Here is a 23689-nt window from a genome sequence, read left to right on the forward strand (position 1 = left end):
GGATCAGTTCCACTGGAGAAAACAGCTGCTTGGGAGGGTGGACTCTGGCATTATATGCCTCCCAGGTCCCTCCCTTCCCCAAGCTCCACCCTGACCAGACTTCATCCCCCCAAATCTCCAGGTATTTCTTAACCTGGCAACCTACTGGCATCCCTAACAGACCACAGCCCCTAATAATTTATCCAAGTGACTGTGAATCATATAGCCCAGGGGTGGCCAAACCGAGAGTCGGGAGCCATACGTTGGCTCTTTCACACATACTGTGTGGCTCTCGAAGCCCCCACCGCCCTATTGGCCAGCTTGGAGAAAGCATTTCTCTCTTTAAATCACTTCTCCAAGCCAGCTGGCAGCTTGGAAAATGCAGTTAAAGTTGCTTTCCTTCCACTTCTCTCTCCATCTATTTTCCTTCCTGTCCTTTCCTTCCATTTGACATTCATGTCTTCTAGCTCTCAAACACCTGACCTTTATTCTACGTGGCTCTTGCGTTAAGCAAGTTTAGCCAACCCTGATATAGCCCCATCCTTGACGTGATTACCGAAGCTGGTTTGTTGCTGTTTGTTTCTACTACTTGCTGCCTTCCGCCTTCCCTTTCTAAACCTGTTTCGTTAAGACTCGCTGACAGGCCTTAGTCGGGCCCAGGCGCTCAAGGGTTACTATGGCAACCGGAAACAAACAGACGGTAAGACTCGACTTCCTTCAGGTAGAGCTCACGGTAACAACCCGGGGGAGGGGTCGACTGCGTGGGACTGTCCAGGGAGGGAGACCTTGCATACCCCTTGTCTCAAATTTCCTTAGACGAGAGGCACAAAGACTTCTCTCCCTTATATATTTTTTCCAGATTCGGTGACCCACTGTAGGAGGGGGTCGGTTGCCTATGTTTTCAGGTATACTGAGAATGGGAAAAGCGAGAGCTGGTTGCTGATATCTGCAAAAGAAATCTTCCTTCACTGTCTGCATTTCTTGAGCTGGGAAAGTGCCGAAAGAGGCCTATGGATCCAGGGGGTAGGTCAGCGGTGGCCAAACTTGCTTACCGTAAGAGCCAGATACAATAAATGTCAGATATTTGAGAGCCACAAAACATGACTATCAGATGTTTGAGAGCTGCAAGACAGGAAGGCTGGCAGGCTGGCCAATAGATGGAGGAGAGGGAGGGAGAGGTGGAAAGAAAGCAACTTTAAATGCATTCTCCAAGTAGCACTCTCGCTAGCTGGCTTGGCTTGGAGAAGTGGTTTAAAGAAGCAAATGCCTCCTCCAAGCTGGTCAACAGGGCGGGAGGGGGCTTCAGGAGCCACACAATGTGTGTGAAAGAGACACATGGGACTCTTGAGCCACAGTTTGGCCACCCCTGGGGTAGGTGCAGAACTGCACAGACAGAACATAAACATAGGGAGATGAATCTGGTTTAAATTACTGAATTGTGTAACGAGATATAACTGCTTACTGTGTGGAACTCATCTGCTGCCTTTATATCTTGGGCATTAAGGAAAGGTTTAGTCACTGGAGACTGCCAGGAACTTCCAGGTGCACACATGCACATACAAAAAGAAAAGAAAAGGTTTCGTTCTTGTGAAGAAAGGGGGGATAATTCCTTCTTGTTTGTCCAGAAGGGTGGGAATGTATTTGTATATAACTACATAAGAGCTCCATAAGAACACTGAAAAACCAGTAGCCTTGGAAGTCCAGCAAATGATATAGAAGTCTAGAAATTCCCTTCTTCCAAGTGTTGCCTCTTAGCTATTCTATCTTATTGCCTTTGTTCGTGGAGGTTCTTTTTAAGTTACCATGGCTAGTAACCATCAACAGACCTCTCATTAACAACAGACCTCTTGGCGGGGAGGGCGGGATATACCGGTAAATAAAAAGTTATTATTATTATAAATTATTTTAATGAAATCTGATTAGTCAGAGAGGGGACTTGAGTATCTTAGAGGAGACAGGCCCCGAAGTTCCTCCCTTCTCCTCTGTGGCTGCAGCCCTGAATTTCTCACACATGTGGATCTTACTTATTTGATATATTTAAGTCCTGCCTTCTGGACAATTATTTCCCAAAGCTGCTGACATCAGTAATGCAACAGCCCTGCCCTGCCTTCAGGTCTGAAGTCAAAAATGAAAAGATACTTCAGGGAAAGGGAGATTAGCTGCACATTTAGAATATATGCACAATTGGTCCAGGTTGATCTTCCCTCTTATATGGCCCTAATTCCTCTGGCAAGTGATAGTAGCCAGAATATTCCCTGCAGTCTGAAGACCACCAATGGAGCAGTTCTTTCACGGAGGGAATTATACTCCCTGGAGCTGCTTCTCTGGTTTATAGCTGGAGCCTGGCTGGTTTCCCTTTCTATTGTGTTTTTCTTGCAAAGGAGTGGGTACACCCTCCCAGCAGCCTTCGCCAGTGATAAAGGCCAAGGGGTCTTTCCCTCACTTCTGTGATCTCTGGGCAAATGACTCTGCAGATGATTCATGAAGTGACCTGACTGCATCAGGGGTGGCTTAAGTAGAACCAGATGAAATTGAACATTTCCTCCTGTTTGCAATTTCTGTCTGTGAAAAGTAAAGGGCCATCAGAGTAAAAAGCATTACATCCAGAGAGGCTAGAGCCCCTCCACCAGTCCCTGGGTTGTCAAGTCCAGGTCCAGAAATACCTGGAGATTTGAGGGCGGAGCCTGGAGGAGTGGGTTTTAGGGAAAAGAGGGATCTTGACAGAGTATAATGCCACCCAGTCCACCTTCCAGAGCAGCCATTTGCTCTGGGGGAAGTTGAATAAATGTTTTAAATAAATAATAAGTGATTATGTGTTCTGGAGATCAGTTGTAATTTCAGGAGAACTCCAGCCCTCAACTGGAGGTTGTGTAAATAAAAAATTGCTAAGAGACACCATCAATTTAAACAAGAAGACAGTGTAATGTAGAGGTCAGTGGTGTTCTGACAAAGCCTGCACATAGAACTTCAAATAAACAAGAGCATGTAGCAAAAAGATATTCACAGAAGACAGTTCAAAAACAGTCTTTCCAATCACAAAGGAGTAACAGTATTCCAGTATTTAGTTCATAGAACTAAAGGAAGCCGTTCCAAAGACGTCTGTTTTAGATATCAAGATGTTTCATCCATCTTTCTTCAGTTTGGAGGTTTATTTATCACTGGAAATAGAAATATATACATACATGTCATATTAAATTGTTATACAATAGTCAAAAATAGTCAAACAAATGTCAAAACATCATAAACAGAACACTCACCCCAATCTGTACAATGCATTCATAGTAGACCAACAAGGTTCAGAACACTTCTTAGATTTCCAGGTTGTCAAAACTCTAGCACCTTGTTACAACATTTAAAAGACCAGCAGCTGAGCTTCATTAAGCCAACAGAAGCATAATTAAAGAACCCCTAACTATACATGTTCAAGCTAACTATACATACAAAAAACACCAAACAAGCAATTTATCAAAATACAATTGCCCTGTTCAATCCCATAGGTTCAAATGTTTTTAAATCATAGATGAACCTTGCTTCTCTCTGTAAAAGACATCTCTATATATCCAGTCTCTGAAATGACTTACTTTGTGCAAAAATCACACAAAATTTTAAATTCCCTGTCCTATGTCCTGTAGATCTAAAGTGTTCTCCCATAGGGACATTCTCTTTCAGTCTAGAAAGTCTAGATTTATGCTCTAACACCCAGGCCTTAATTGTAATAGATCCCACATATTTTTCTGGCAAACACAAAGTGCTAAATAAATTACATTGGAAGTTTTACAACTTGCAAAAAAATTGGCCTGTAGTCCTAAAGAGTTTATTAATTCAAAATATGTTCTACCCTCAATCATAAGCTTGCATGCCTGGCATCTTTTACACTGATGGAACCCTATAGGCATATTATTAGTTTCTGGTGCCTTGGCAAGTACATCTGTTCTCACAGTGTAATTTCTGATATTTTTTCCTGTCTCCAGCCAATATTTGGTGGGGTATTACATCCTGGATGATACTCTACCACATGCAAATTTCTGTTAATACTTTGTTGTATTCCTTTTGACAAGGAGGAATACTGAAATGCACAAGTGATCTTCCTCTGTTTGTTCCTCTTTTTATATTCTAAAAAAGTTTTCCTATTACACGAATTAACCCTGTTTCTAGCCTTATTAACAACCTATTCTGGATAACTCTTTAGGACTACAGGCCAATTTCTTTAGTTAGGGGCCCCTTAACTATGCTTCCATTGGCTTAATTAAGCTCACCTGTTGGTCTTTTAAATGTTGTAACAAGGCTCTAGAGTTTTGAGAACCTGGAAATCTAACAGACATGTTCTGAACCTTGTTGGTCTTCTATTAATGTATTGGACAGATTGGGCTGAGTGTTCTGTTTATGATGTTTTGACATTTGTTTGACTATTTTTTGACTATTGTATAATAATTTAATATGACATGCATGTATACATTTCGCTATAAGGTGCTGGTTATTACCTTTAAAGCCCTATATGGCCGAGGACCTGCCTACCTTAGGGACCGCCTCTCCCCATATGTTCCCCAGAGAGCACTGAGATCTAGTTCCCAAAACCTTTTAAAAATCCCTGGGCCAAGAGAGGCTAGATTGAAAATAACGAGGGAGCAAGCCTTCTCAGCTATGGCCCCCCGATGGTGGAATCAACTTTCAGAGGTGGTGGGAGCCCTGCGGGACCTGAATCAGTTTCGCAGGGCTTGCAAAACCACCCTCTTTCAGCTCGCTTTCAAGATAGAACCAGGCTAAATTGATTTCTAGCCATCTAGACATCTCATATATGACATGGTTGCTCCATGTCTGTGAGCCTCCCTGAGCCTTCCTTTGGCAGGGGGAGGGCGGGATACAAAAATAAATTTACTTACTTACTTACTTACTTTCTAGTGATAGATGGGAAGATGATTTCTTATGCAGTTTTGCCCAAACAGTTAACACAGCAACATAACTCTGCAGCCTTTGCAGCTCTGTCTTCCTATTCCAGGCATGCAGTGTTAATAAAAGGGATAAATCAGGGGAATGAGCACCATGGATCCTGATCAGGAATTATAATCCATGTAATTTATTATTTTATAGGATAATCCAGCACCAAGCATCTCCCAGCAAGCTGAACAAGAAGAATCAGTGCCATGACTAAACCGGAGTAAGGCTGTAATTGAATGAGTCCCATATTCCTAACAGATAAGACAAAGAGTGTGATTCTGTGCATGTTTATTCAGAGAAAAACTTCACTGTGTTTAGTAAATTATATGCCTTTTTTAGTGTGCATAATCAATCCTGTTAAATTCAGTAGGGTTTACTATTGAGTAAAAATGGCTAGGATTAGCCTCCATGGCCGCAGTCTTATAGACTCTTGACCAGTCAACCCTGTTAAATTTACTAGAATTTACATTTGAGATAACGTGCATAAGGCCTGGTTATTTGTAAGCCTTTTAATTCCATTGTATCACCTCCAAATGGTATGGATCTGATACAGAAAGCAGATGACACTCTTTTAGGCAGGCCTCGGATTCAGCAGGAGCTCACAGGAGCACAGCTCCTGAACCTTTCTGAGGGATCCCCCTCCTCCTCCCCACCTTGTCCATTGAATAATAGGTGCAGCTGCATAACAATTCCTGGATGAGCTCCACCATCTATTTTTCTACAAAATGACCTGTGCTTTTAAGGTACTGATGCAAAATTTAGTTTACTGCTCTTAGCTTTTCTATTCATTGTGTTTAAATTCCATTCTAGATATCAGTAGTGAAAGCATCCATAAAAGGAGTCTTGGCCACTAAAACCACTTCATTAGTAACTGAAGTTTAATGAGGACAATAATTTGTGATTTTTAAGAATGCCTGAATTAAATGCTTTTCTTGGGGCCCTAACTGCAAGGGATATTTTACATATGTGTATGTTTCTCAAAGTTACCTTGGCTTTCTGGATATATGTTCATATCTCACATTATGAAACAATTACCGGTACATTTTTTGCTTTCTATAATAACAGCTGATCAACACAGCTATCTTACCAAATTTTAAACGTTAGCCAAAGCAAAAGAATTTTGAAAATGATTCTCAGTAATCACTGTGAATGATATTCCTGAACTATATTCTTTTAGGAGATTTTTAAAACCTATGGGTGAGGCGGAGGCTCTTGCAGATTTCTACTATTATGAGGAAGAACAAAAAAGGGAAAAAGCAGCAAACATAATTCAAAGATGCTGGAAAAGATGGCTGGTGAGTCAGAAGTGCCACTTTTTGAAAATGCCTGAGTGTTGGGTTCAGAAACAAATAATGAAATCTTCAGTAACTGTAAAGTCACTATTCAAAATGTCTGTTGGCTGAGTCCTGTTAGAAATGTTCAAAAGCCTGTGGTTTAGGCCAGCTAAGGTTGCCAACCCCCAGGTCCCAGAGGGGGTTCCCCTGCTTTTGGGAGCTTTGATCCACTGCTGTCCAGCAGGGGAAACCCCACCCCAAAACACTTCTGGGTGACATCATCGCACTAGGGACTTCATGTAGGAATGCTCCGGTTTGGGGGCAAACTATGGTTTTGAAGAAAAAAAACCATAGAATTTTGTACCAGAACCAGAGTGTTACGTATGATGTCACTAATGCAGTGAGGTCACTTCCAGGTGACGTCATTGTGTCAGGGACATCGCATGCAACATCCTGCCCACCCCTGGAACGCTCCCCAAATCCCCCTGCTGCAATGGTGAGGGACCTGGCAACCCTCAACCCAGCATGTGGCCTCAGGCTGCATATAATTTGCACTGAAAAAAAAGAACATGTTGGTCTTTCTGATGCTTCATCTGCTCTTGTTCTTAGACATATACCGACTGTACTGAAAACTGCTCCATCCACAACTTGTTTAAATGTTTGTTCAGATTTTTAAACCACCCCCCATTTCTTAGTATATGGGGGTGGTCACTTTGTGACTAACACAAAGGCCAACCAATTGGTGAATGGAGAAATAGCTTTGATTAATCGGACATTTTCTCAGTCTGCACTGTGCAAATCTGATGTCTTTTCATTGTACTATTGAAGTCCAGATACATGGACAAGTGGTGGTACTTGCCCATTTCCCCAGTTTTGTTGATGAACAAAATGTTAAGCTTTTGAGTGAATTCGGCTTTCGTCCAACCCACCTCTCTGTTTTTTGCTGGCTTAAACAGCAGGAGCTTCAGAGAACTGCTCAGGCAAATGAATTCAGTCTGGATAGGTAGAAAACTGTTACACAAATGAGAAAAAACAAAGCCCAGTTTCTTGTTTTTGTAAATTGGCCTTTGAGTTCATTTAAAAAAAAAAACCCTCATGTTTTGTCAGATGTGGATTTACTTTATCACTTGAACTGACTACAAAGCCCATTTGTTTGTTCCTTCTCCTGACGCTTCGTGAAATCAGAGAGACTATGTTGGGCACTGTTTGTTCTATGTAACTGAATGATGACTTCAAGAGGGTGCCACCCTGAAGCACTGATGCCATCCAGCCTCCCTGCATTTCAGTGTGTGAGGCTGTGCATTATGCCATGCAATTTGACAGGGAATTGCAGGAAGGGGGGGGGGAAACAATTTGTAAATCCCTTCACAATCTCTTGAATATATTATGAACTCTCAGGAGCATGAGTAGGCTGAATTTCTCCATCCTCCTTTAGCTGCTTTCAGTGTTGGTGTGCATATATGTCTTTTGTTTGCTGCTTAAATTTGGAGGACTCCCCCCCCCCCTCTGTGTGTAGACACCTCTACCATATCTGTGGCTGACTTGGTTTTTATTGGTTTCTTAAGTCACACAGGGAACAGCCACTATCTGATATAGTATCGTACACAAAATGGGACAGAGAACCTAGCAGTGATAGCTGTATTGTCTCTCGGGCAGGATGTCGGTGTGTTTGAGTACTATAAAGACCTAATAGGCTTTAAGCAATGTGGGGAGCCTGCACGTCTGATGAGGTACATTGAACCTAAAGAGGTAAGTGTGAAATTGATGAGGACATTTGTTGAGACATCTTATGGCCCCAATGTCTTGTCCAATTTAGGTCTCTATATTAGAACAGCAATTAATCACATGGCTATACTCAGGATTAAAAGGGATATGTAGGTAAGTAGTAGTCTGCAACATCATATTTCAGACTTGAGTAACCAGCACCCTTCATCCTTTCAATTCAGATATTTTCGCCTTCCTCACCTCCCAATCCAGCATTCACTGGACAGCCCCTCGTCAAAGCATTTCTGTCAAGTCATGGAGCTCCTGTGATGGCTTCTTTCTTCCCCTCATCTTCAAAACAATAGTATGAGACCCTTATCAGCCATCCCTGAAAACCAAGTTTAAGAAAACTGATTGTGTTGTCCATCCATCCAGGTCTCAGGATTAACTGATTCTGTGGGGCCACAAGTCTCAAGGCCCTGTCCTGGGATTTTTACACCAGAGACAGCACAAAGCTTCCTTATTGGTTAACTTCTAGAGGCCAGTCAAACAGTAGTTACAAATGGGTCTGGGGAAAATTTCAGAGCTCATAGAGAGACAAAACCTGCCCTGGATAGCCCAGGCAAGTCCGATCTCTTCAGATCTCAGAAGTTAAGCAGGGTCAACTGTGGTTAGTACTTGTATGGGGGACTTGTTTGAAATACCCAGCCAAGAGGACAGGGGCAGGCTCTATTCAGCCACCTCTCTGAATATCTTCCAGGCCCCCAGTAGGAGTCAGTCATTAGAGGTTGATATGACTTCTAGGTGCAAAAACACATGCACACACACAATTATACAAAATACCAAAAAAGAAAGAAAATAACACCTGTTTTCAACTGAAAATTGCCATTGGCTGTTATTTTCTTCAGGATTCAAAGTGGTTCTCTCTCTCTCTGTACTGAAATTATTTGTGTTAGAAAATAAATCAGATCAATTTTATCTGAAGTAACCATGACTGCATTAGGACTGAACTTCCTTGGAGCCAAGAACAAATCAGTGTGCTTTCTGGCTTGTGCTTTGAGGTGATTTGGAAGCTTGGTAACAGCAGCGTTCCCCTAAGCTGAGTTAGTGTGAGTTAGCTCACAGATTTTTAGCCTCCAGCTCATACATTTTTGTCTTCGCTCAGGAAGGATAACCCCAGAGCACACTAATTTATGCAGTAGCTCACAATTTTAATGTCAGTAGCTCACAAAGTAGAATTTTTGCTCACAAGATTCTGTAGCTTAGAGGGAAGATTAGGCGGCGGCAGCCTTCAAGAGGGGAAAGCAGATTCTGTGCTGTCTCCTGGGGTGAGGAGTCCCTGACCCAGTTGTTTTTTTTTTTTAGAACGTTCTATTTTGATGTTAACCAGGTGAGTTCAGGAATAACCCCCCATGGTCCCTGGACCCCAGTGTAAGAAATCTCCTCTACAGCGCTCAGTACTGACAAGTCTGTTCTCCAAGAATCTCATAATCAAAAGGCCATATTCTTCTTTTCTTTTGGTTGCAGGCAGAATACTTGGATGCTGCAGCTGGGGTTCATATCAGATTCAGACTAGGTGGGGTAGGTATGAATTGTATGATGATTTTGAAGAGTACAAATGCAGTAAATGAAAATATTTCACTTTTTTATTCTTTATCTTTTGAAATCTGTTGTTTAAAAAGGTCTTGAGCGTTAAAGGTTAAGGGGGGGGGGAGGAGTCAGGATTCCTTGGACTTGGTTAGAGCAATTTAGCACCTCAGTCCATCTAAATGGCAAGCAGCCTGAAGGCTACTCCATAATTAGCATGAGTATTTCTCACCCTCTTGTGCTTTGTATTTGACAAGCAGAGATGCAATATTTCGAGTGTTCAGAATATTTCATATTATTTCAGAATATTTCATATTAATTTTCAAAGAATTCTACTGAGATAAGGTACATTTAATATTATCCCTATATGCAAAGGGATGGGGCGGGGAGGGTGAGAGAAGTAACTTTACTGAAGACCATCTGGTAAGTTCATAAGTGAAGTAAGCTTTGAAGCAGAGACTTCCTGGGTCACTTACAACCACTACAATATGCCACCTCTTATATGGAAGCAGCCATTCAGCCAAGACTCTACCTCTATAGGATAATAGTTCTTTTTGGTTGGTTTTAAAATGTGGTTTTATTACATACATTTTCATTTGGTAGCCTTGCAAGGGTAGAGAGATGGTGAGATAGCAGCAGCACCAGGATTCAGACTCCAGCTTCTTGAGTACTGTAATGTTTTTATTGTTCTATTTATTTTGGTTTTATTTATTTGTGAACTATAATCCTCTTGTTAACCGCCCTGAGCCTGGCTGTCGGGAAGGACGGTCAAAAATCTACATGAATTACATAAAATGCATAACTACATTAACTACTTAAATTATACAATGGTGTAAATAAAATAAATATTAAAACTGGGATATAAATTTTGTGGCGTAGAGTGGTAAAGCTGCAGTACTGCAGTTGGAGCCCTCTGCTCATGACTTGAGTTCAATCCCAGCGAAAGCTGGTTCAGGTAGCCGGCTTGAGGTTGACTCAGCCTTCCATCCTTCCGAGGTCGGTAAAATGAGTACCCAGCTTGCTGGGGGGAAAGTGTAGGTGACTGGGGAAGGCAATGTCAAACCACCTTGTAAAAAGTCTGCTGTGAAAGCAACGTCACCCTAGAGTCGAAAATGACTGGTGCTTGCACAGGGGACTACCTTTACCTTTATAAATTTTGTAAAATATATGAATAAATATCACCCACCGAAGGTTTTGACAGGCCAGATAGACTGGTTTAAACAGCTCTGCAAGTTGGGCCATATTTTCCCTTTACATAAGATTTGTGGCTGCTTTACATATGACAAACATACTCATTGGTTTAGTCATGTGGTGCCAGCATGGTATACTAGTTAGTCTGTCAGCCAAGGATATGGGGGATCTGGAGGCACGGAAGCTTGCTGGGTGGTTTTGGCCCAATCACAAACTCTAAACCTAACCTACCTTTATGGGGTTATTATGAGGATACCACGGAAGAGAGAAGAGCATCATAGAATCATAGAGTTGGAAGGAACCTCTAGGGTCATCTAATCCAACCCCCTGGACAATGCAGGAAACTCACAAACACCTCCCCCAAAATTCACAGGATCTTCATTGCCATCTAGCCTCTGTTTAAAAACCTCCAAGGAAGGCGAGCCCTCCACCTCCCGAGAAAGCCTGTTCCACTGAGGAACCGCTCTAATGGTCAGAAAGTTCTTCCTAATGTTGAGCCGGAAACTCTTTTAATTTCAACCCATTGGTTCTGGTCCTACCTTCTGGGGCCACAGATATAAATTGAATAAAATGAAAAACAATTCCACACCATCCTCTATATGACAGCCCTTCTAGTACTTGAAGATGGTGATCATATCACCTCTCAGCCGCCTCCTCTCCAGGCTAAACATCCCCAGCTCCTTCAGCCTTTCCTCATAGGACTTGGTCTCCAGACCCCTCACCATCTTCGTCGCCCTCCTCTGGACCCGTTCCAACTTGTCTATATCCTTCTTAAAATGTGGTGCCCAAAACTGAACACAATACTTCAGGTGAGGTCTTACCAGAGCAGAGTAAAGTGATACCATCACATCACATGATCTGGACACTATACTTCTGTTGATACAGCCCAGCCACCGCATCACACTGTTGACTCATGTTCAGTGTATGAGCCACTAAGACCCCTAGATTCTTTTCACACATACTACTGCTAAGACAAGTCTCCCCCCATCCTATAACCATGCATTGGATTTTTCCTACCTAAATGCAGAACTTTACATTTATCCCTGTTAAAATTCATTGTATTGATTTTAGCCCAGTTTTCCAGTCATAAGCCACATTGGCTCCTCATTGGAGGTGGAAGGTAGAGTGTTGTTGAAGTTAAATAAATAAATGCATACAGACTAGGAAGCCTTCACTGGCAGGACATTGCTACACCTTAAAACAGTAGTGTGTCAGGTAGATGGCTGTGCACATAATATTTTACACTTTCAGTTTTTCTGTCATCTGTCTTGAGACTGTGGGAAAGGTGGACTATCAATGAAATACATAAATGCAATGGATTGGCAACCACTTCTACAAGGTGATTGATCAAATGCTCTTGCCCCTCTTCCTTTCCCTGAGTTAACAGAGTCAAAAGGGACTGCTGTCCCCAACCCCCAGTTGTTAGCTTTTATTGTTGTAAGCCGCCCTGAGCCCACCTCGGTGGGGTAGGGCGGGATATAAATCGAATAAAGTAAAGTAAAGTAAAGTAAAGAGGTTTTTGCCTGAAAGGAATTCATCTCAGTTATGCACATGTCAATATACTGAGAACCTTCCTAGATTTTCAAATGTATAATCAAGATAGCATCTTTTGAACTGGCCCTTTGAATCCTTCCCCCCATCTCTGTACTCTATAAATAAGCTATTTACTTGGAACTCATATTTGGACTAGTGAATTTGCAGTCCAGACATTCCCCCAGGCCCATGCTTGAGGTTGCTAGATTTTAGAGAGAACTACAGGGGAAATGCAAGAAAAATTTCCTCAGTGAAGACTGGAAAGATCCACTATTGACCAAATGGTGTCTCCGGTCTAGGAGATCCTGCTTTTCTCCCAGTAAGGGTGATGAGATGGTGGGTGCCCCAGGGGAGGCAAGTCAACCATTATATGCACTGTGGCCTCTGAGCTGGAAGGTCCGATTCACTAATTGAGCTTGATCCAATTCAGGCATGCACCTGGACTTTTCTACTTCAGATTGCAGTCAGGGGGCATGTTTTAAAATTCTGCCATGGAAAGAAAAACCTTCCCTCTGCATGAAAGGTTAGCAGGTGAGGAGAAGGATTTCAGCCTAGCAGTCCCCAATCCCAGTCTGAATAGGCACTTCTCAAGAGGAATACCATCGCATCACCCTTGCATGTTTGTAAAGTGCACTTGTGAAGTCACTTTCTGTGGCCTCAGTTCTCCAGTCTTTAAAACAGGAACGATAGTAACATTCTCCATGTCTGGATGGGGTGGTGGATAGATATTGTTCATTTAAACATTTACATTTTGCTTTTCCTCATTGTTCAAGGTGGCTTACAACAATAGCTAAAAGCATTTTCAGTTAATACTAACAAAAAAAAAATATCTCTCCCTCCCACCCCTCCCTTAAATGTTGCCTGCCAGTCAAACTTTGTCAAAGGCTCTGGCAAACAGGCAGGCCTTATCTGGGAATACATTCTATTCTAATTCCAGAGGGAATGCCCTACTTTGAATTAATTTTATCTCAATCCATAGAGATGCACAGGGAATTTTAAAACTGCTTTAACACATTTGGTTACTGTAATAGCTTTCTGCAAACTGTGCAAAACTGAATTATTCAAGAAGGCTTTTCTACACAGGTGACAGGGTACCTCTATACAAAAGGTTCACAACGTTACTTGGATAAATTATTGGGGACTATTATCAGTACTATTGTGTATAGTTTGCTGTGGGCTAGATCCTGTTGTGTGATTTTGCATCATTTAATGTGACATGTTAATGTGACATGTTAATACTTTGCTTCAGTTCTGTTTTTAGACTTCTGGTTGGTTCCACAACAAAAATCCTATTTCATTGTTTATTGCATGTCCCATCTTGTTGGTTGTATTGACTCACTCTGTCTAAACTGCCTTGAGTCCCAATGAGAAAGGCTGGCTATAAATAACACCAATAAATAAATAAATAAAAGAACAAATATGAATCAGATTTCTCATTTTTAAAATGGCTATTTCTTTGCAGGCAAAGTTCCCTCCATGCATATATTACAAAGTATTTACCCACAGACCTATTGTGGATATGTGTGCTAACAGTCCTAAAAACTATGCACAGCTTTCAGTCTTAAAGGCGCAACGAGGAAAGTCCCAGGGAGACAATAAGGAGGACTTGTGCGGGTGGTACCAACGGCTAGAGAATAATGGCTGGAGACTTCTTTCCCCCAGGGTAAGGAAATCATTCAATTTGCCTCTTTTATTATTGTCTTCTACAGAAATACCAGTACAGCCCCCTCTTACAATATGCTCGCTCTTACTTACACCTGAAGCGTTCTCAGAGCTCCTGCGGTTTTCTATAATCTTGTTTCAGTTGCTTTTGTAAACCAACATGGCTAACTCCCATAGTGAATGCTGTTCTCACAAACACTTGCTGTTCATTGCAAGACATTGGTAAGGTTTACTAGGGTGAAAGAACAAGCCCTAATTTTTAAAAATGACCTAGATAATTTTCAGATGCATTAAGGCCAAAACCAGGCATTGTTGTCCCATTTCAGACAACATGACATTGTCGCGGTCAGTGTTTCCTCTGCAAATGGCAGCCAAACTTAGAGCCCAACAATGTGTTGTGGATTTTGTTAAAATGTAAACAGATATATAGAGAGGTGGGGTTGTGTTGATGGAGGCAGTTGGTGGGGGTCTTCAGTTACTTGATTCTGGCTGAAAATAAGTATCTTTGAGGGCATTGAATAGAGACAACAAATTGGGGTTGATGCCTCCAAGCTGGGAAATTCTTAAAGAACTGGGGATGTGACCTGCGGAAGCCGCAGTTTGGGAAGAGGAGGGAGCTCAATAGGGATATGATGCCATAGAGCCCCATCCCCCAATGCAGCCATTTTCTCCATGAGAACGGATCCCTGTTGTCTGGAGATGAATTGTAATTCTGGGAGATCCTCAGGCCCCAGGTGGAGCAAGGGAGCAAAAGGGCTCAGCAAATTCTTGGAAAAGTTCTAATATGAAACAGCTTGTGACTTAGTCTAACAATGTATTTCAGTTTTGGAAGGCCCTGGACAGTATAACTGCTGAAGATAATGTTAAAGTAAAGGAATTTCATTGTAACAAGTTGAAGAAGAAAGAAGAAATGATGAAAAAAAGAAAAAGGAGAAAAATAGAATGGCTACAACAAATGTGAGTTACTCCTCCTGGAAGATCAATGCATGATAGTAGGTCTTTTTTCTCAGTCGTTTTAATTCGCATCCGTACAGTTGTGTGGAATCGTAACTAAGGCTAACAAACATCCCTGCCAAACTCTGTTACTGGTCAGTTTGGCAGAGGCTGCTATAAACCAAAAGTTAAATAAATACTACATTGTCAGTGGCATTCTTGGCTGATTCTTTCTGCTTATTGCTGGCTGCATAAACTGTGACACAATTCTAAGCAGCTCGGAAGTCAGTCCCATGCTATTTAGTGGCGTTTACTCCCAATAAAGTGAACTAGTCATGTATGGCAGCCTCCACCCTTCCTGCTACCTGTCTGAAAGTATAAACACAGGGCAGCTGACAGGCTCCTGTACATGGATGATAGGCTACATTTTGCTTGGTGGGTCATAAATTGTGCTGGCATGATCCATTTCAGCATTGGTTTTAAGGATACTTCAGCACTGGTTCCAAAATTATAAACTGGATATAAACAGAGAACAGAAGTGCAGGTTCGCCAGAATGGCTATGCTAGCTCTAAAGCCTGCATCAAGAACTTGTCTCTTTAATACAGCAGCCTGTGTCTTGTCTCTTAGAAAGCACCACTGCTGGAAGCAACTCAAGCTGGTTTGCTTTAATCTTGGGTGATGTTGCTAATGCACAGATCAAGCTGCTTTGTCAGAAACCTGATGCAGAACTGAAGCCAGTTTGCTCTTTAAGTACAGGGAGCCAAAATGGAGGCACCCATTACCATACAGGACTTTTGGGGTTTGTAAAGACAGTGCAAGAGTTCCAGTCCCTGAATTTAGATTGCAAGTGGCTATGCGCAACTGGAAACGTGTACCCCTGTATCCTAAGGGAATGCTGGACACACCTCTCAGATCACACAGATTTATGGATTGTTTCAAAGGGTAGCTGTGCTGATCTGTAGTAGAGCAGTTAGACTTGAGTCTGGTAGCACCTTTGAGACCAGTGAAGTTTTCAAAGGGTAAGCTTTTGAGGAAGGGGACTTTGACTCTTGGAAGCTTATACCTCAAAATCTTGTTGGTCTCTTAAGGCGCTGTTGGACTTAAACTATTTCATGGATGCCTCTAGAAATACTGCTGCCCCGAGTGAGCACTTGGGAGGGCTTGCACAGCCATGCCTACCCTGGCCATCACTTGATTCTGTTGCTCTTTCATGCAGCACCTCACTAATATTGAGTAAGTGCTGGAGATAGCTTCAAAACCTGATAGTTTGCCTTAATGTGATGGTTCCTCCCTGCTGGAAAACATCCAGCATAGCTCCCATCTCTCTGTAAAAGTGCTGAGGTTTTTTTTTTAAGCATTCAGTTTTGTAAATAAAGATGTATCTGAATGCAATACTGCAGGGCTAATTTATTTTCTTAGCCAAGTCCATTTAAAGGCTGCTCACGTGCTTTGTTTTGCCCTTTTAATCGTAAATGTTTATTATTCCTATAATAGGTTAACACTGAGCAATATCCAGAGAGAAAATCAAAATGATTTACTCTTGTAAAATATTTTTTAAAAATATTTTGAGCAAAAAAAAAAAAAGGCAATTAGATTCTACTGCAGCATTCAGTCATAGACTTGTGAATGGACTCTTTTTTAAAATCTTAGCAGCAGTGTAAGCCTAAGGTTAAACTGCCACCTGCAGTGAAAACACAGTGAGCAACACAAGTGCAATGAAAAAAACATGTCTCTGTTTCCTAGGTACTTTGGACAACACCTGCAGGTTAAAACACTGGACCCAACTGAAACATTCTTAATCCAACGAGCAACACAAGGATTGATCACCTGCCTGGGAGATGAAGGACTAGATAGCGTGATGGAATGGGAAGTGGATGAAATGTTAAAATGGACAACTGCACTCAACTATGAAGAGTAACTTTTTTTAAAGTGGTCTTTTCTTCTTCTCTATTCACTCTTTATTGTTGAAAAGGCTGTCCTGGTTTCTTTCAGACTGTATTGGGAGCAATGCTTTTTCATCATTGTGTGTGGTTGAAATCCATTCTGGGAAAAGAAAACCTTAACATGACTTTATGCTTGTCATGGTTCTGTTTCATGGAGTGTACTTGTATGATGTTGTTGTTTAGGTACGTCAAGCAATGGAAAGCACTTGGAACGAGCAAGCTTTCAGAAGACTTCTCAGGTACAGGACAATTCTTGTCAGCAAATCTTTATACAATTTCCTGCTCAAAAGTTACAAGAAAATATAATTAAAATCTATAATGGCTTTTAGAGTGCACAGCAAACAGAAATTTGAAAGAGGTTTTCTGTAGGCAGCATTCAAAGCTCAGTTGATACAAAGCTTGAATCCTATTCCATTGACACTGGAATTGCAGTTCCAAAGACGTGGGCTGGGGATCATTAGTTGCTCCTAAGTGCATGAATGCTTCAGGGCAGCAATGGAAGAGTGTCTTGTTCTTAAGCCTGAGTACAGTAGTGATGGCCCAGAAAAAACGGAAGGGGGAGGGAATCTTGCAGTTTTCTCTCAAGTACCGGATAGATTTGCAGTTTTGCTTGTACAAAACTAGGACATTTATAACTTTTACATTCCATAAATGTCAAATATTGCAATTTTTTCTAAGTAAGTTAGAGATGATGCATTTTATGTTGGTAAAGCAGTAAAAATTGTTTCAGGTTTGATAGGACAGTAAGAATTGCGTATATTTCAATTTCCCCCAAAATTTCCATTTTTGGGTGGGGTGGGGTAGTAGTAGTTTTTCTTCCTGTGGCTTCAGAAGTTCCAGCAATTATGCATCTCTAAACTTGAGGACTCTGCTGCCAGGAGACCTTCCTTCCTGCAAGTCCTCTCCTCTCAGACTAAGTTTGAGAAAGGCCATAGGAGTCACAGGGGTGAGGGAAATGCCAGGCTCTGTTCAGGAAATGTCACTTTCAGCATGATCTGAGTGCTGGGGTTAGAGTCCTTGTTCAGAATAGAGATGGATGAGTTGGTTTGGTTTCAATCCAAAATGAAGCTCAATGTTATGTCCAACATTCCTTTTATGTGTTAGCTATGGCATCATATCAGTTACTATTGTGCCAATATGCATAAGTTCTGAAGGGTACAGAATTCATATCTGTTCACAGCAAAGGTCCACTTTCTATAAAGGTTAGATAGTACTCTTCTAAGCAGTTAACCTTTCTAACCCACTTATTTTGATGGCTTTAGAAGAGTGTAACTCTTCTTGGGATGGCAGAGCCCTGTATTATTCAGATTTCCTTCATTTCCATTTCTAATGTTTAGGTTTCTGGTTTACTGAGCATCACAAACCTTCTGAATTGTCTGAGATACAAGAGGCAGCCCACAAAGCAGAACCTCTTCAACAGACACCAAGTTTGATGAAAAAACCCTCTGTACGAAGATCCCTGTATAAATGAAGATGAATTTCAAAGGGGAAAGAGCCAGAAAAAATTCTTTACAAGTATTAATCACACTGGTAATTTCTTTCAACTAAGTAAAACAAAGCTTCAGCAAGCAAAAAATCGTTCAGGAGGTGGAATGTAGAAAGAGAATCCCAGTTGTTGCATATGTCAGCCTTATTCCTATATTTCCTGGCACATGAATACAATATCCAAATCAGTTTGAAGTCAGCTCTAATAGTACTTTGCTGTATGTGGTTATACATTCTTAAATGAAGAAATTATTGGATTAGACTGTTGCTCTGCCTTGGTTGTAAGTTAGAAGTTAGGATAAGGCTGAGAACAGGGGGAGGAAGCTCTCCTCTACTATATCAGACTAAGGACAAAGAACAGTCCTTAAGCAAGAACAGAGAATTTTACCAATAAGTAACCTGGAATCCACAGAGAAAGTGACTGCCCCCTTACAAGGATGAAATAGTCCATGGTACTAATACCATCACAAAGTACCAGAGGTGAGCTTCTTCCAACTTGCCCTATAGCTTAGTTTTGTTCCTTTTTACTGCTACATTGCAAGGAAATAAAGTGCAGAATATGTTTTGGAGATAAAGAAATTTAGTCTGAGGTTTTGTTTCTCCATGCAATTAACAAAGTTGTCACTTAGTTTTAAGCTACAGATTAGCTCACAGCTCTGGTCAGGATATGCTAGATGCTGTCCCCATTTATATCACATCAATGACTAATCAGCACAGAATTCAAAAAAGACATGAGAAAAATTTATTCTTTCCATGAATTTAACTATACATTCCAGAAAGTATTACAGTACAAAAAAGCATATCTGTGATTTACATATTTGAGTTTACAAATGTAGCAACTTCATATTAATGTCTCTTTAAATGGTAATAACATGACTTGCAGGATAAGGCCCTAATTTCCATTATACAGAATAGATGTACACGTTGCACATGGGTAGGATTTTACTAGATATCATTAAGATTCTCATGTAGATTCTCTGGCATGGACTGTTCCCTCAAGCCTAAGGAAACTTTCTCTTTAGGAACCAAAAGGGTTTCATGGTTTGCTGAATAGACTGGCTTTTAAAATGAACATTTCACCCAGCATTTATAAAAAGCAAATGAATATCCAGCAGTTCACAGTGGAGGGATTTACTATGCTTATATATGCTCAGTAATAGATATAATTGTAGCCATAAATAATTGCTGAAGTAAAACTCCATCTGCAAATATAAATATCCACATTATACATTAATTGTATAATTTCCAAATGTATTTTTTTCCCAAATTGAAATGCAGTCTTCTGGGCTGAGTAACTTATGTCAGTTTTAGGCATATATCTTGGTCCTGGATTACACACAAGGGACAGGTTTACAGGCCTGATCTACAAAGACACTGTCCACATACTACCAATAAAAGCTCCCAGCTATTTCCACAGCTAATGTGCATACTAAAATTGTTCTGTATGTCTAATAGGGGAGCTCCCATCAGTCAGGAAGTGGCCTCAGCATGGGGTACATTGCACAGCAGCCAGACAAGGTGACCATTATGCATTTCCCAACACCAGGTTTAAAGGTAAAGTTCTGGCCCTTTTAACATACCAAAACCATAAAGAGCAGCATTGTATTGCAGTACTATTCCTAGGCTATAAACTAAGCAGGGGTTGTATTTCTATTATTTTTAATTCAAACAAACATTAGCAGCATTAACTTTCTGGCATAAAGTGGCATTTCTTTTCTAAGTTTATATGCCTAGTATCCTTATTCCATGAAAGGGAAACCCCTCCAACCTTTGACTGACAATAAGAAGAGCTTACAACATGTAAAATAATTAGACACTGTGTTCCAAGTGGTTTTTACGTAATTTGAAATGGTGACCACTCCTCCTCCTGCCTCTCGTAACTGAGTCCATTTACTTTCACACCCAGGCTTTCCAGCCCGGATAGAGGCAGCTGAGGTTTTTGGGATCCATGGCTTGTTGTATGAGAAGGTTCACCTGACCTCCCACGCTGAGCACAGTTCCCTCCTCTACACCTTTCAGTTTCTCCTGAAGTCGCATCAGGACACGCTCTGCCACTTTATTAAAGGTCTGGGTGTCACTACTAAAAGTAAGAAAATGGAAAATTACAAAACCTGAAGCCAAAAACCACCACCACAGGGGGAGGCAGAGATTCCTTACCTTGCTTTTGTGTTGCATTCTTGACTGGAAGGGTTGAGGCTTCCACTGGTGTCGGCCTCATCCTCCGGCCTTTGCTGCAGATACAAAGCTTTTAAAGGGTTCATGGTCCAGTCAAAAAGAGGGTCATATAGAAGCACCTGGAGGTGACAAGACACCAAGATGTTTCTACATAAAGCTAGCAGTGCCATTCCTAGGCTGTAAACTGTGGCCTTCCATCTGTGACCTTATACTGGAGAACAGGACTGAAACAAGCCACTGGGGGAAATCTAACAAGGTGACAGATCTAGTGTGAGAGGTTGCCACAGACACAAGCATTAATGGCAAGGCTGATTCTAGCAGAAACCAGTAACAATGTCATTTTGGCAACATTAAAGAATGCAGGGTATTATAATATTCTTTATTGTTTGAGCTGCAGCCATGAAGAAACACTTACTTCTACAATGGTTAGCAGAGCTTCTTGGGAATTTCTCATAACAGCCATGGTTTTTTCACAGCACCTAGGAAATATTTTCAAATGCTCCATTTCTGAACTAGTTTGCACTGTTCATGTTAACATAAGATTACTTTTCATTTTTTACAAATATTTATTGGCTCTGCTTGACAGATATATTATATGGTAACATGCATCTAATTAATTAGCCAGTATTCTAGGCAGTTTTTCAAACAGCTAGGATTCTGCTGAGCATTTAACATAGAAACATTAACTTAAGACTCTGCATTTACATTAACTACCTTACCTCCTGAAGACTCCCTCAACTCCAGTGATCCCCATTCCATCCACTACATCTCTAGTTAACCTAAAAGGTACAGTTTCTGGGGTAGGCAGGATTTTGCCTTGCTCAAAAGCAACGCCTATTAAAGAACAGGAGAGACACAAATATATTTTAAAATATAATTTCAACAAGCATAAATGAAATCAAATTTGAAACCCAATTCCTTGCTTTTATACATACCCAGATCTATGTGTACCAGTTCTGCAGTCTGCTCATCTAAGAGAATATTCTGTACATGTCTGTCTCCAAGTCCAAGAATGTAGCCAACTGAAAGAGGAAAGTCTTAAAATGAAACCACAAAATATACTGACTATACATTTCATTCAACTGTTTCTCATATATGTATTTTTATAAAATTGGGTGACTTCTAAGATAGAGCAGATCTAGAGGCAAATTGACTAGTTTATCTAAAGCAAGAGTCAAACAACTTTCGGCGAATGCTTAGGATGGGTGTCTATTTTCCCTCCCCACCACAGCCCCTCTGGTGGCATTGAACAACACTCTGTAAGGTTCCTGTACCTTCAGAATGGATTTTTAAGGGGATCAAAGTGGTTGCTGCATGTATAGCTGCTACCCTGAACCAGTTGACTGAGGGATAATATACTCTTTTTATCTGTGAGAGAGAATATACTTTTTATTCCCCTAACATAGTAACACACTAGAATCAAGAACTCAGGGAAAAATAAAGCATGCTCCTTAAGTATTAACCATTTCCAATTAAAATTGTGTTCTTGGATCAAATTTCACACCCATACAGATCACAGTTTGTATCCCTAGTCACAACTGGTTGGGTAAAAACGTTTTCTTTGCAGCTTCTCATCAGTATTTTGCAGAATAGTCAAATTCTTAATTTTATGGAAAGCATGCAATAGCACTAGGTATGAAAATGTGTTAATTGCTAAACTGTGGCAAAAACCAATTACATTGACTTTATGGTACCTATTGATGATGTAGCCACGCTGCGTGTATATGCCAAACGTTTCTCAAACCACACTGCTGGATCAAGAAATTTTTCCATGCAGAAGTAGCGAAATACTGGTTGAAAATTCTGGCAAATGTCCATGAAGATATCATATTTATCCTCAGAACCCTTCTTCTGTGCTTCCTGTGAAGTAAAATATGAATAATTTAGAGATACTAATAGTTTTTCTACTTAGCCTTTGCAATGGAGGAACACATGCTGGCTGCTTTTGAAGATGCCTTAATAATTAGGTAGGAAGATAAAGCAAGGAGCCCTCCTCAGCATCATATGTTCAAGCAGGGCACCCTTGTTCTATACTTTTGCTTAGTCCTATATCTGATATTACCACAAGCATGAACTGGTTAGGTGATCCAGCTTCAGTTTAGCCAGGGGAGCAGTCAACAGTTCTCTCATTCATGAAACAGAATGAGATATTTATTTGGGGTTATGCTTCCTTTCTGCTGGCACAAGAGAGGCAATTTTGATTCCTTCCTCCTCCTCCTTGCAGATGCCCATTCTGCATGGCTTTTAGATCACATGGTTTCCCCAACCAGCAATATCACTTTCCAAAGTTCCTAGGGCAAAGGCAGGAAAGATCTGTCGCTGCCAGCACTTCCATTGACACTGTGTAATCTGCAGCCTTTTTTCCCTTTTTCATTTTGACTCACCATCATTATCTTATGACAAGAGAGACTACTGTAATCCTTTGGCCTGTATCTTTTGTGAGCACTGTTGTCAGTATTGATGAGAAATTCACCCAAAGGAATTGTTCCTGTGCACCACTCCAGGACACCACTTCTCTGAGAGAGAGGAACCACCTAGGAAATAACCAGACACACATTAAGTGGCAAACTCAATCCTAATAACGTTTAAAAGCCATAGTTTGTGACAGAGCACATATAACATGGAAGCAAGATTTTCAAAAGGGAACAGAGGAAATCACTCCACAGAAGGGAGGTGTGACAGCACATTCAGGACACCGGCTTCCAGTTTTCAAAAAAGTTTGCAAGGAGCTGGTATTAGATCTGTTCTGGACCACTTTGGTGCAACAGCAGTGGGGTCTTGCCTTATATCTGCGGATAGTCAACTTTCTTTTCCGGGTCTCAGTATTTTGCTGGAGCAGAGTGTTGCACATCTGGAAAACCTGCTGCATAACAGCATCCTGTCTCAGGTCGTCACGGCCCTTTAACAGACACAGCAAAGGGAATAGTTTAGGGACATTCTTGGCACAGTAAGTTGATCGCTAGTACAAAAGAATTCATACAGCAGCCTGATCCTATGCTCTTTTACTCAGGCCCCACTCAGCTAAATGAAACTGACTCTTAAGTCATTATCTTAGGGTTTCAGGCCCAAGCAGCAGAAAACAACTCCATATAACACTTAAGCCAAGACAAAGCAGTGTGGTGACTAGTAGGATTGTCATTTTAGAATTTTCCAGGACTGCTCAGGAGCTTGGAAATATCCAGTTCATGTAACTGTACATCTCAGAATGCTGTCAAAGGGGATTGCAGAAGCATTTTTTTGCATGCACCCTCAACATTAAGCAGTCCCTAAAGCCCCATTCAGAGATC

General features: G+C 41.1%; 2 protein-coding genes across 3 annotated transcripts in view; one reads left to right on the plus strand and one right to left on the minus strand.

The window, feature by feature from the left end:
• The first annotated feature begins 674 nt into the window (after nucleotides 1–674).
• C3H11orf65 (chromosome 3 C11orf65 homolog) lies at nucleotides 675–18806 on the plus strand. Of its 2 annotated transcripts, XM_060234848.1 has the most exons (11): nucleotides 675–712; nucleotides 839–1002; nucleotides 5068–5134; nucleotides 6092–6209; nucleotides 7845–7937; nucleotides 9420–9473; nucleotides 13666–13866; nucleotides 14689–14822; nucleotides 16543–16713; nucleotides 16926–16981; nucleotides 18080–18806. In XM_060234848.1, exons 3-11 carry the CDS (start codon nucleotides 5121–5123, stop codon nucleotides 18211–18213), a joined length of 975 nt encoding a protein of 324 aa, XP_060090831.1. In that variant the 5' UTR covers nucleotides 675–712; nucleotides 839–1002; nucleotides 5068–5120; the 3' UTR covers nucleotides 18214–18806. The 2 variants fall into 2 exon arrangements, with proteins under 2 accessions (XP_060090831.1, XP_060090832.1); XM_060234849.1 differs by lacking the exons at nucleotides 675–712; nucleotides 839–1002 and adding an exon at nucleotides 4277–4330.
• Nucleotides 18807–18946: 140 nt separating this feature from the next.
• ATM (ATM serine/threonine kinase) overlaps nucleotides 18947–23689 on the minus strand; it is a 60141-nt gene continuing 55398 nt past the window's right edge. Inside the window, exons 55-62 of the mRNA XM_060234847.1 lie at nucleotides 23185–23301; nucleotides 22787–22936; nucleotides 22097–22262; nucleotides 21338–21424; nucleotides 21122–21236; nucleotides 20818–20881; nucleotides 20385–20521; nucleotides 18947–20307 (exon numbers count right to left, since the gene is read on the minus strand). Coding sequence (XP_060090830.1) covers nucleotides 20124–20307; nucleotides 20385–20521; nucleotides 20818–20881; nucleotides 21122–21236; nucleotides 21338–21424; nucleotides 22097–22262; nucleotides 22787–22936; nucleotides 23185–23301 — 1020 coding nt within the window. The 3' untranslated portion in view covers nucleotides 18947–20123. The remainder of the gene's footprint in view (nucleotides 20308–20384; nucleotides 20522–20817; nucleotides 20882–21121; nucleotides 21237–21337; nucleotides 21425–22096; nucleotides 22263–22786; nucleotides 22937–23184; nucleotides 23302–23689) is intronic.

The sequence above is a fragment of the Heteronotia binoei genome, chromosome 3 (assembly GCF_032191835.1).
Source record: "Heteronotia binoei isolate CCM8104 ecotype False Entrance Well chromosome 3, APGP_CSIRO_Hbin_v1, whole genome shotgun sequence".
Taxonomy (NCBI): Eukaryota; Metazoa; Chordata; class Lepidosauria; order Squamata; family Gekkonidae; genus Heteronotia; species Heteronotia binoei.

Coding starts and splice junctions, on each gene's coding strand:
- C3H11orf65 (XM_060234848.1), top strand. Junction 14,823..16,542: donor ATAGAATGGCTACAACAAAT/GTGAGTTACTCC, acceptor TCTGTTTCCTAG/GTACTTTGGACAACACCTGC. Junction 16,982..18,079: donor GCTTTCAGAAGACTTCTCAG/GTACAGGACAAT, acceptor TCTAATGTTTAG/GTTTCTGGTTTACTGAGCAT.